The sequence below is a fragment of the Podarcis muralis genome, chromosome 2 (assembly GCF_964188315.1).
Source record: "Podarcis muralis chromosome 2, rPodMur119.hap1.1, whole genome shotgun sequence".
Classification (NCBI taxonomy): Eukaryota; Metazoa; Chordata; class Lepidosauria; order Squamata; family Lacertidae; genus Podarcis; species Podarcis muralis.
Window position 1 is genome coordinate 113,065,592 of NC_135656.1, and position 12,870 is coordinate 113,078,461.

General features: G+C 43.6%; 1 protein-coding gene across 1 annotated transcript; it reads left to right on the forward strand.

Annotated features, from left to right (window-relative positions):
* Positions 1 to 1,389: 1,389 nt before the first annotated feature.
* On the forward strand, positions 1,390 to 12,840 carry LOC114590986 (tripartite motif-containing protein 10-like). The gene is made up of 7 exons (XM_028717626.2): positions 1,390 to 1,839; positions 2,853 to 2,948; positions 3,723 to 3,953; positions 5,427 to 5,449; positions 6,453 to 6,571; positions 7,778 to 7,810; positions 10,652 to 12,840. The coding sequence occupies exons 1-7, from the start codon at positions 1,429 to 1,431 to the stop codon at positions 11,221 to 11,223; spliced, it is 1,485 nt and encodes a 494-aa protein (XP_028573459.2). The 5' UTR covers positions 1,390 to 1,428; the 3' UTR covers positions 11,224 to 12,840.
* The last annotated feature ends 30 nt before the right edge of the window (positions 12,841 to 12,870 follow it).

Sequence of the window (12,870 nt, forward strand, 5' to 3'; positions counted from 1 at the left end):
AAAAAAGGGGAACGTTGACAGCTATGCAAATAGGACTAATTTAGCCAGCTAGCCCTAGTGATCATCTGATGTTTATTGGATGGATTCCCCCCCCAAAAAAATTGATTTTTGATTTCTGAATTTATTGTTATTCATGTTTTATACTTACAGATGGGTAGCCGTGTTGGTCTGCCATAGTCAAAACAAAAAAAAAAAATTCCTTCCAGTAGCACCTTAAAGACCAACTAAGTTAGTTCTTGGTATGAGCTTTCGTGTGCATGCACACTTCTTCAGATACACTGAAACAGAAGTTGCCAGATCCTTCTATATAGTGAGAAGGTGGGGAGGGGTATTACTCAGAGGAGGGTGGGGATGGGTGATTGGCAGATAGCTGTGATGAGCCTGTTGACGACTATTAACGACTGCAGTAGGTCTTACAGGAAAAAGCAAGGGGTGAGAAGGTGAAAAATGGCTTTGTCATGTATAGTGAGATAAGAATCCAATGTCTTTATTCAGGCCAGGTGTCTCCATGGTTTTAAGTTTGGTAATGATTTGCAATTCAGCAGCTTCTCTTTCCAGTCTATTTCTGAAATTCAGAAATAGACTGGAAATTTCAGAAATAGACTGGAAAGAGAAGCTGCTGAATTGCAAATCATTACCAAACTTAAAACCATGGAGACACCTGGCCTGAATAAAGACATTGGATTCTTATCTCACTATACATGACAAAGCCATTTTTCACCTTCTCACCCCTTGCTTTTTCCTGTAAGACCTACTGCAGTCGTTAATAGTCGTCAACAGGCTCATCACAGCTATCTGCCAATCACCCATCCCCACCCTCCTCTGAGTAATACCCCTCCCCACCTTCTCACTATATAGAAGGATCTGGCAACTTCTGTTTCAGTGTATCTGAAGAAGTGTGCATGCACACGAAAGCTCATACCAAGAACTAACTTAGTTGGTCTTTAAGGTGCTACTGGAAGGAATTTTTTTTTTTTGTTATGTTTTATACTGTATTTTATGCTGTTTTTTGTTGCAACAATTAAGTGTTTTAAATTTGTTGTTAGCCGCCCTGAGCCCAGATAAATAGGTACCACTCCAGTGGGAAGGTAAACGGCGTTTCCATGCGCTGCTCTCGTTCACCAGAAGTAGCTTTGTCATGCTGGCCGCATGACCCAGAAGCTGTATGCCGGCTCCCTCGGCCAATAAAGCGAGATGAGTGCCGCAACCCCAGAGTCGTCCGCAACTGGACCTGAGGAACAGGTTACAAATAAAATTGACAAAGAAATAACATGCGGAATTAGAGCCTTTGTAGTTGCTGGATGGGAGACAATGTCATCTCACAAGAGTTATTCCTTTCTTCTCTAGTCCATTGCTATCCTGCTGTTGTCGTAACAGGTCCCAAAGCTACATCCTTTAGCAACTGGGTTTCAAGGGTCTCTGCCCACCATGGCCTCAGCTCAGCCGTCTGCTTACATAGTCGAGGAAGCCAGGTGTCCCCTCTGCAAAGAGTATTTCACAGACCCCGTGAGCGTCGACTGCGGCCACAGCTTCTGTTGGGGTTGCATCAAGGAGCATGCGGTGAACTGGAACGTCCTGTGGACCTTGAGGTGCCCCGTCTGTAGCGCCATCCTCCAGAAAGGGAAGTTCCGGGCAAACTGGCAGCTGGCAAATATCGTGGAAAGAATTAAACTCCTGCCACTGAATCTGGAGAAGAGGGAGCTGTGCGAGAGCCACAGTGAAAAGCTCAGCCTGTTCTGCAAAGAGGACGAGAAACTGGTGTGTGAGCTTTGTCGAGAATCTGAAGAACATTGGACACACACTCTGCTTCCGCCGGAGGAGTCTGTCCAAGGGTACAAGGTGGGAAATAACTTGATAATGGCATCCTTTTCATTTTCTTGGGAATGCCAAATATAGCTCATGTTGATTCTTGTTAAATTTTGCTAAAAAATAAATCCCAAGCTAGTCTTGCAGGTTTTGCTGTGATCAAATAGTCTGATTACAGGCACGGTCCGGTAGGAAGTGTCATTTTAGGGGGTGAAACTTAAGTTTTGCAAAATTTTTCAGTGAGTGGTCTTAAAATTATGTTTTTGAGTGTGTGCTATTATTTTTGTGATTAGACGACATTTAGCTTGTTAAGTCTACGTTTCTTGAAGCAGCACATAAACTGCTTCAGAAAACCACAGAATTCTAATTTTGCCTTCTGAAAATATCAGGTAGTGTTAAATAAAAATTAATTAATAATAATTTTAATATAATATAATATAACTGCAATCATTTCTAATGATTTCGATGCCATGCCACACACATAATACTTACCAAGCGAAACCAAATTATATTAATTTAACAAAAATAACAAAAATAACTTTTGAATCCCCTAGTTATGTTAAAACTTTTTAACACCCCTCATTCTTAGAATTTGAAAGTTGAAAAATTCAAGATGCCCTAAATTGGCTTATGCTTTAAGTCTTTTAAGTGATATTTTTGATTTGACAATATATAGCGAAGAGTTGACCAAAATGAAATTCCTCATTCCTTTGCACACATCTTTTTCATTTATTTTCATCCCCCCCCAAATTGATCACTAATTGAAACAAATTTAATTAAATTAAAACAATTTTAATATTTAATCTAAACAAATTAAACATTTCCCCCCGAATCTGACTTCCCACCGCATGTGTCAGTGGTTCTCCCTGGTGCTACATTGTATTCCCAGTTAATCCTAGTTTAACTTCAAACATTACAAATAACCTTACATTATAATATACTTGCTTTTTTAAAAAACAAACAAACCCTTAATTTGTTTTCAGACAACAATCCACCCATCAATTCCTGCACGTATATTAAATTAACATTCCCTCGTTTCTTTTCAGGATCGTCTCTACAGCTGCCTGGAGACTCTGAAGAAAGAGAGGGAGAAAGTTCTGTCATGCAAAGCAGACACAAAAAGGGAAAGCAAAGTCTTGCTCGTAAGTGTTGCTCTTATTGAGAAGTGAAGGACTGCTAGGACTAGCTAACATCTGTACAGTCGTACCTTGGAAGTCAAACGGAATCCATTCCGGAAGGCCGTTTGACTTCCAAAACATTCAGAAACCAAAGCACGGCTTCCGACTGGCTTCAGGAAGCTCCTGGCAGCCAATCGGAAGCCACATTGGACGTTGGCCTTCATAATAAAAAGTTCGAAAACTGGAACAATCACTTCCGGTTTTCAATCGTTCGGGAGCCGTTCGAGTTCCAAGGTACGACTGTATTATGGGGTGAGGAGCTGGCATGGGCCTGAGGTGGGGCGGCTGTGGTGATCTCCCTGAGGGCATTTGGGGGGGGAACGCTGTTGGGATACTGCCAGGGAGACAGAGGCAATCAGGCAGGCCTCCATCGTTGTCTCTGGATGATCTCCCGGTCTCCCGTGGGAACAGCATCAGTCAATTAGCGACACGAGCCTCAGACACGTTCCAAGACTGGTGCACGCCCTTTTTCGCAGAGTTTCCACAACGGAAGATTCACCCAGAAGAGCATATTTACAGCTTTATTCAACGTTGGTCAGAACAAAGGAAAAACATGACTGCTTGCATCCGTGTTGAGGGAAAACAGCCAGAAACAAAAGCTATATACAAAACGGAAACTCCCTGTGAGCAGGAAGTACGCAGGCTTGTGACACACAATAGCCTCTTCCCTTTTTAAGGAGGAACGGAAATATCCTAACAGGCACTTCCTTTTCTTCTCCTCCTGCCTGCTTATTTCAGAAGCAAACGAAAGCGAAGAGGAAAAAGACATTGCTTGAGTTCAGGCAGCTGCGCCAGTTCCTGGAGGAGCAAGAGAAGCTCATGCTGGCCCAGCTGAAACAAGCAGAGATGGAGATCAGGTGGAAAAGAGATGAGCGCATGGCCCAGCTGTCCGGAGAACTCTTTGCCCTCGAGTGCGTCCTCCGGGAGGTGGAGAAGAAGCGCCAGCAGACAGCTGGCGAACTCCTGCAGGTAACATGGCAGAAGGAGCAGCCTGGGCTGCTCTCCAGCGCGAGTGTGGGTGAACATATCAGACGACACAGCGATTCTTCAAACAGCTCTTGTTTATTCGCAGGCCAGGACAGAACTGAAGGGTTCAGCCAGCCTGCTTATATAGAGCTCCAGTACAACGTTACTGTAACAACTTTCTAAAACTATCCAATCACTGAACGTCACTTTCGATCCCTTATTTGCATAACTATCTACAGTATCCCCCTGCTGGCCCAGGGTGAGAACTTCAGTACATAACAGCGAAGTTGACCCCAAAGCAATTGTGCGGCTCCTTCACCCACACAAGAAACGAAGGGGCTGGGTTTAGGAAAGTCAGAGGCACTGCCAAATTTCAAGGACACAGTCCAGACATAATTTATTCTTTATTTTCCACCTATCTGGATTGCTCCAGCCACTCTTGGTGGCTTGCAACAAATTATAAAAACACAGTAAAACACCAGCCATTAAAAACTTCCCTGTACAGTCATACCCTCATGTTGTGTCCGCTTCAGGTTACATGTTTTCTTGTTGTTATGATTATTATTATTATTAATTTATTATTTATACCCCGCCCATCTGGCCGAGTTTCCCCAGCCACTCTGGGCAGCTCCCAATCGAATGTTAAAAATAATACAGCATTAAATATTAAAAACTCCCCTAAACAGATGTCTTTTAAAGATAGGATAGCTGCTTATTTTCTTCACATCTGAAGGGAGGGCGTTCCACAGGGCGGGCGCCACTACCGAGAAGGCCCTCTGCCTGGTTCCCTGTAACCTCACTTGTCGCAATGAGGAAACCACCAGAGGACCCTTGAAACTGGACCTCGGTGTCCGGGCTGGATGATGGAGGTGGAGATGCTCCTTCAGGTATACAGGACCGAGGCCGTTTAGGGCTTTAAAGGTCAGCACCGACACTTTGAAATGTTGTATTTGACTGCTTAAGTTACATCCCACACTCAGCTGGCTCTGATTCTATTCTCTTCTGCTTGTCCGTAACACGAGGTTCCACTGTACAGAGCTGCCTTCCGATGTCTTCCAAAAGTTCTGTAGTTCTTTATCTCCTTGACATCTGATGGGAAGGCGTTCCACAGGGCGGGCACCACCACCGAGAAGGCCCTCTGCCTGGTTCCCTGTACCTTCACTTCTCGCAGGGAGGGAACCGCCGGAAGGCCCTCGGAGTTGGACCTCAGCGTCCAGGCTGAATGATGGGGGTGGAGACGCTCCTTCAGGTATACAGGGCCAAAGCCATGTATGTACTGCTTTTATTTTTACTTTTATGTATTTCTTTATACCCCGCCATTTTCCCTGATGGGACTCAAGGTATCTTATAGCTTTTCAGTGGGCTGTCCTGCCAGCTTGTTCCCAGAGGGCACCAGTTTCAATGCTGAAAGGGTCATTGTAATGTGGGTTGCTGCAAACACTGATTTCTCCCTTGCCTCTCTCTTTTCCCCTGCAGGATATTAAAAGCTTCTTGCAGCGGTAAGTGACTTGACTGGCAACTGGCACCACCAACCATCACATTCCTCTCTCTGTGTGTGTGTGACGCACGCTTACTGAAGGAGCAAGGGAGATACTCTCTTTCTCCTGGGCTGTGGGTAGCAGCTGAATAGTTTTGAGCATGCCGGTGTCATATGGAGGTGCTATTTTGCCCTCACATGTCTTATTTGGGGGGGTCCGACTGCGCTATGTTATTTTGTGTATTTCTTTTTAAAACTGTTGATTTCATCTGTGTTTTGACCGTTTTATTATTTTAATTAGGGTGTTTACTTCTTTCTGTGAGCCTGCTGATTTTATTGGCATTTTCCTGTGAATGTTTTATGTTATGTAAACTGTTTAGAGCAGGAGTCAGCAAACTTTTCAGCCATGGGCTGGTCCACTGTCCCTCAGACCTCCCTCAGACTATATTTGAGGGAGGGGAGATGAACGAATTCCTATGCCCCATAAATAACCCAGAGATGCATTTTAAATAAAAGGACACATTCTAGTCATGTAAAAACACGCTGATTCCCAGACCGTCTGCAGGCCGGATTGAGAAAGCGATTGGGCCGGATCTGGCCCTCGGGCCTTAGTTTGCCTACCCATGGTTTAGAGCAGCCTTTCTCAACTTGTGGCTCCCCAGATGTTGTTGAACTACAACTCCCATCACCCCTAGCTAGCAAGGCCGGAGCTCAGGGATGATGGGAGTTGTAGTCCAACAACATCTGGGGACCCACAGGCTGAGAACCGCTGGTTTAAAGCCTTAAAAAAAAACTAAGTTGTATATCAATTTCATTACACACACACACACACACACACACACACACACACACACGTATATATATATATATATTGAGGGGCAATTGTCTTCTTGCCAATGCACCCACCCCCCTCTGTCTCCAGGCTCTCTGAGGTATCTTTCCAACACATCCTTGTCTTTTCTTTTTTGGCTTATTTGGGGATACGGGGTTGGGTGGACAATGGGTTAACATTGTTGCTCTGCCAGGTGTGAGGAAAAGGAGGCATTCGAGAATCCCGAGGCTTTTTCTCCTGAGCTGAAGTGGAGGATCTGGGACTTCTGTGATAAAACCTCTTTTCTCGAGGGTGCCATGAAGCAGTTCAAAGGTAAAGGGGAAATGGATGCAAAGATTTGATACAGAACATCTTACATGTCCAAAAGTGAGCTTGAGGCAGGGGGTGGGCTCTCAGGTTATGGAAAGGAAAGTTCTTTTTAGCTTCCCTTTTAAAAAAAATGAGTAAGTTTTTATTCCTTTCACTTGTGGAAATAAAAGGAAAAACCTGCCAGGATTTTTCTACCCAGTAAGATTAAAACTGCCTCCTGCTTCCTTCACTTAGAGGTGAAAAGCTCTTGAGGTAACTGAGGGACATTAGGCATTTATTTCAAAATAGCATAGAATTGGTGCTTGCTAATTAATAGTTTCTTTAATTTATAATATGTTTAAAGAATATTAACCACTTGTGTTGACTGTATTCACTAGTCAAGGTTGAACAGTCAACACAAGTGGTTAATATTCTTTAAGGCAGGTGTTATTAACTACAAGGGGCCCTGTGGTCTAAACTACTGAGCCTCTTGGGCTTGCCAATCAGAAGGTCATCAGTTCGAATCCTGCTCTGTCCCAGCTCCTGCCAACCTAGCAGTTCAAAAGCACACCAGTGCCAGTAGATAAATAGGTACCACTGTGGTGGGAAGGTAAACAGTGTTTCTGTGCGCTCCAGTTTCCGTCATGGTGTCCCATTGCGCCAGAAGCGCTTTAGTCATGCTGGCCACATGACCCGGAAAGCTGTCTGTGGACAAACGCCGGCTCCCTTGGCCTGAAAGCGAGATGAGCGCCGCAACCCCATAGTCGCCTTTGACTGGACTTTACCTTTTTAACTACAATCTCTATCAAGAGTCCTTACTCCCAGCCTCGTTTGTTATTATATTTTAGTTAAGGATGACTGTTTCAGTGTTTCGATGACATTGTTTTATTGCTCATATTTTTATCATTGATTTCATACATGTAAACCACTGAGAAACCATTTGGGCAAGCAAGCGGTATATAAATGAATAAATAACAACAACCCAGGCTGCTGCAGACTTTTCTTAGTCTGAGGAGAGGAAACGAGAATTCAGGAGGCTGAGCTGAATTTAAGGTGATGGAGGAGTAACAGAGTTGAGGGGAATACTTCTCTGCCATCAAAAACATGTTTTTACTTAACCCTCCCACTGAAATAAGAGAAAAAATGTGTGAAATGACATTGCCGTTACAAGATTTGCTTTAGGCATGGCAGTGTGATCTTAATATCTCGGCCTTCCTTTTTCTTTCGCAGACACTCTGGTATTTGGAGTCAAGGTGCAAGAAGGTAAATTTTGGGGGCTTTTGAGGGAAAACATTCACAGGAGGTGAATCTTGTGAGAGAACATTTCATTATCATCTCATAGTTCTGTCCTGGTGGCTCTGAAACCATCCGTAGAAAGTTAAGGGAAAGCTCCATGGCTTTTCATATTTGTTGTTTAGTTGTTTAGTTGTGTCCGACTCTTCGTGACCCCATGGACCAGAGCACACCAGGCACTCCTGTCTTCCACTGCCTCCCGCAGTTTGGTCAGACTCATGTTTGTAGCTTCGAGAACACTGTCCAACCATCTCGTCCTCTGTCGTCCCCTTCTCCTTGTGCCCTCCATCTTTCCCAACACCAGGGTCTTTTCCAGGGAGTCTTCTCTTCTCATGAGGTAGCCAAAGTATTGGAGCCTCAGCTTCAGGATCTGTCCTTCCAGGGAGCACTCAGGGCTGATTTCCTTCAGAATAGATAGGTTTGATCTTCTTGCAGTCCATGGGACTCTCAAGAGTCTCTTCCAGTACCATAATTCAATAGCATCAATTCTTCGGCAATCAGCCTTCTTTATGGTCCAGCTCTCACTTCCATACGTCACTACTGGGAAAACCATAGCTTTAACTATACGGACCTTTGTTGGCAAGGTGATGTCTCTGCCGATATATAAATATCATTATTAATATTATTAAAATTATATTTTTATCCTGCCCTTCATCCCAAAATAAACCCTTTGTTAGGAAGATAAAAGAACTTATTCTACTGGATCAGACTAAGGATCAAGCTACATTTCCCTTTAATACGCATAATGCAGCTGCGCCAGAGCTTTTCTTCTGGCTCCAGAAGTAAGCTCAGTCCCCCGATCCAATTTAGGATTCAGCCATGGTGGTGGGGCAGCTTTGGGAAGGTAGTTTGTGGGGATGGGGTTAGCTTTAGCCTTTGGCCTTTGCTGTGGACCTGAGGCGCACCTGCATACCAAAAAATTGCTTGTGGGGGCAGGTCTCTGTTCAGGTTGGGGCCACAATAGGGATCTCGAAGGTGTGCTTTCTTTGGAGTAAGGTGGGGGAATCAGTGATACAATTGCATACTACATGCTAATTGTAGGTATGATTTGGCCCTTAGTTTGAATTCAGTAGCATGATATTAATGGCAGCACATTGTTGAGGTCAAAGGGGGTCCAAGCTCATCCAATCCACTCCTAACAGTGGCTGTCCAGGTAATTGTGGAAAATGCCTCAGTCCTGAATAAATTGAATGCAGGCTTTAAATAACCGTTAAACAAAATAAGGGCCTGCTTAGGGCTTCAAGGGAAGGCAGGCACCACAGAAATTTTCCACTGCTGGATTTGCCACAGACCACATGGTGCAGCAAAACCATGTTCCACAAAAAAAGGCTCCCACAATTAATGAAAAAATTGCATATATTCACTAATAATAATAATAATAATAATAATAATAATAATGTAATATTGTAACAGTAATAATAAATGATATATGGTTTACTATTGTTTTTATTTTGAATTGGATATATGTGAGGGCACCAAAATCATTCATATATATACATATATATATATATATATGCACATTTTTAATACAGAAACAATATACTCACATCCCACATTCCCTTCCCTCCATTCGCCACCAATTATACAACTTTCATACCTATCACTGCATACAACTAAATACCTGGTGACTCCCCTTCTCCCCTTCCCCTGGTTTCTTTGCTTTTCTACTAACTCAGGTATTCCAAATCTTTAATCTTCACATTTCTTCCTCTGTTAATTTCTGTTAGCTCCTATCCTCCTGGATTTACTCAATACCTGCTAGGCTATTTATTTGTTTATACTGGTTCTTAAAATATTCAATAAACATTCTCCAATCCTTCTTTTATCCTTTATCATCCTTTTCTCTTACCCTATCTGTTATATCTGCCAATTCAGCATAATCAAGCATTTTAAATTGCCACTCTTCCTTAGTGGGCGCCATACTCGTTCTCCACCTTTGTGCCAATACTATTCTAGCCACAGTGGTGGTACATAATAATATATACGTAATTTTGTTTCTTGGGGACTTCTGTTGTTACCATTCCCAAGAGGAATGTCTCAGGCTTTGGGCGAGGGTGTTTTTTTAATATCTTTTTAAACTTATTGTAAATTACTTCCCCGAATTCCCTAATTACAGGATCACAGCATGTGGAAAAAAGATCCCTCTACAGTAGCACCTCAGGTTACGCAACCCTCGGGTTATGTAAACTTCAGGTTGCAAAAGCGGCAATCCTGGAAGTATTTGACCCGGTTTCGCCATGTGCACATGCGCAGAAGTGGTCTACCGCCGCACTCACGCATATAACAGTGATCCTCGGGTTGCGAAAACCTCCAGATCCAGCCGGATCCCATTCGCAGCTGGAGGTACCACTGTACTTCGTTGCATTTCCAACATTTGCTTTTTTCTGTTTTAAATATTTTCACTAGTTTGGCAGGTGTTAAGTACCATCTGTGGGTCATTTTCACCATATATATTTTTAGTGCGTAACACGCCGTAAGATTCATATTTACTGTCCATAAATTCTCCCATAGCTCATAATTAATATTATGACCCGCATCCTGGGCCACCAAAATCTTAGGGCCTCTAAACATAGCTGTCAACTTTTCCCTTTTCTTGTGAGGAATCCTATTCAGAATAAGGAAATTTCCCTTAAAAAAAGGGAATCGTTGACAGCTATGCCTCTAAAGAACTTAATCCAGCCCTGATTGTATGGAAATTCTATTGATTTAAGAGGGAGCAGCATTCTTGAGGTTGTATCAGGTCTTAAATCTGTCTCCTGGTTAAAGTGACTTCTCTTTCCTTCCCTCATAACCCCACCGAATCCCCAACAGAACATATAACTCTGGACCCGGACACAGCTCATCCCAACCTCATCCTGTCTGAAGATCACAAAAGCTTGAGATGGGGAGATGAGTGTCAAGAGCGGCCGGACAACCCGGAGAGATTCGACAAGACGCCTTTTGTGCTGGGGCGCGAGGGGTTTACATCGGGCAGACACTTCTGGGACTTTGCTGTGGGAAGCGACGGAGGGTGGGCCGTGGGGGTCACCAGGAAATCTCTGAGCAGAAAGGGTGTGCTGTCCTTGAATTCGAAGGAGGGGATCTGGGCTGTGGGGAAGCTGGGCAGTAGATACTCTGCCACCAACAACCCCCACTATTCTCCTCTGACCCTGAGCGGGGAGCTCAAGAGGATCCGAGTTTTTCTGAACGTTGAAGGGGGTCGGGTGGCCTTTTTTGACGCTGACAGTGGAGTTCCCCTCTTCACCTTCTCGGGGGCCTCATTTTCTGGAGAGACTCTTCTGCCTTTAGTTTTTCTCAGGGACAAAGCCCACCTCACTCTGTCACCTGGAGATGGCAAGCTCTCCCTCACAGGCCAGGATGATATTGCTCTGTTGGGATCCTGATAATTATTTGGTTGAATGTGAGAATGTACTCTTCAGGGCACCTTATTTATAGGTCTGAGAGAACCAGGCCCCAGATTCAAGAACATCCACCCTTCGTGGGCCCAAGTGGTAGTAGGAGAGAGAGCGAGAGCAGCTGTTGCGTACTTAGTGCTTAATAATAATAATAAAAAACTATTCTATTTAAGACCCAGGACTCATTCCAGGGTTTTGAGGAACTCTTCAAGTGTCTGTGGTTATGGCTGCTATCTTTATTTACCCAAACTGCAATTTTCAAAGTTCTAGTTCAGGCATATTGTGGCAAAGAGCCGCAGCAACACCGCCTCCATCATTTTGCTCCCTGGTGTACTTCATGGTGGAACCAGGCTTGTAAAGACTTAATTGATGCTTTCCCCCAGGAGTGACTATTAATACCGCACATTAATTATATTACTTTGATTAATTATATATATTGGTCCAAATACAGAACTGAAAAGCCAACATGAGCTTCCATTCAGAGAGAATCTGAGGGAATCTGAGAATTCCCTATTCCTGCTATACTTTTATGTCTTAAAGAGGCAGTAATTGCGCATCATGGTTTTTGAGAAGATCCATATATCTGTTCTCACCCCTGATCTTAACTTCTATTTTTCTTCTCTCCCTGACTACCTCACAAGTCCTTCACAAGCTATTAGTGAGATGGAGTGGAAAGAAAACATTCATAGTTTCTGAAATATACTCAGTCGAGTGTGAATTTCATGCTCTTTATTCAGCTCATTGTAGCAATGAATGAAACTTCCCCCAAAACGTCTAGCTATATATACATTATTTACACAATGGGCCCTGTGTGATTGGCTAATTCCGGGCTGCTCCTGTAGGCCAATCAGGTTGCGGATTCACGTCCTCCAGAAGCTGATTCACTGCTCCTGCAGGCCAATCAGGTCGCTGATTCACTTCCACCTGGAGTTGGATTGGGTGGCTCCTACGAACCAATCAGACTGCTGCATTCTGGATCCTATTGTTCTAGGATTCAGCTCAGTACATAACAGTTTCTCTGCAGGCAGACCAACATGACATTCTAGGCAAAACACCTTTCTTCAAAGAGGCCTACATATTTGTTGTCTAGCAAGCACCAAATGAGATATATCCTGTGAGAGAAGGGGATACCTATTTTGAAGCAGGTATAGGCAAATCTGATTGATGCAAGGGAACATTATTTCACAGTGGGAGAATACAGCCCATGTATTTGGTTGTTGCATAATACTGGGACCCCAGTATGGCAGCTGTGGGTCCCTGGATGTCCCTCCTGATTTTCATTATATATTTTTTTTAATGTCTTGGGTTGGTTGGGGAGGTTTCTTGTTTCGGTGAGGAGCATTAGCTATTTTGGTCTGTGTTTTATTTGTTTGGGGGGTTATATATGAGTGTTTTGCCTTGGGGGCAGTGAGCATCACTGCTTTCCCCCCCTGTGAAATGGGTATTTTTTGGTGCCAGCAACAGATTCATAGATTTAACCTCTGTGATAAAGTGGAACAGGTGAACTGCAGCTGAGCAGATCCAGATATTAATCTGCAGAGAGAACCTCTGATTACTCCTTTGCATAATGTATAATAAACATGCTTTGGTGATGTTTTAAATGTGTGCAGATGTTTGCTTGTATTAAAAAAAGGG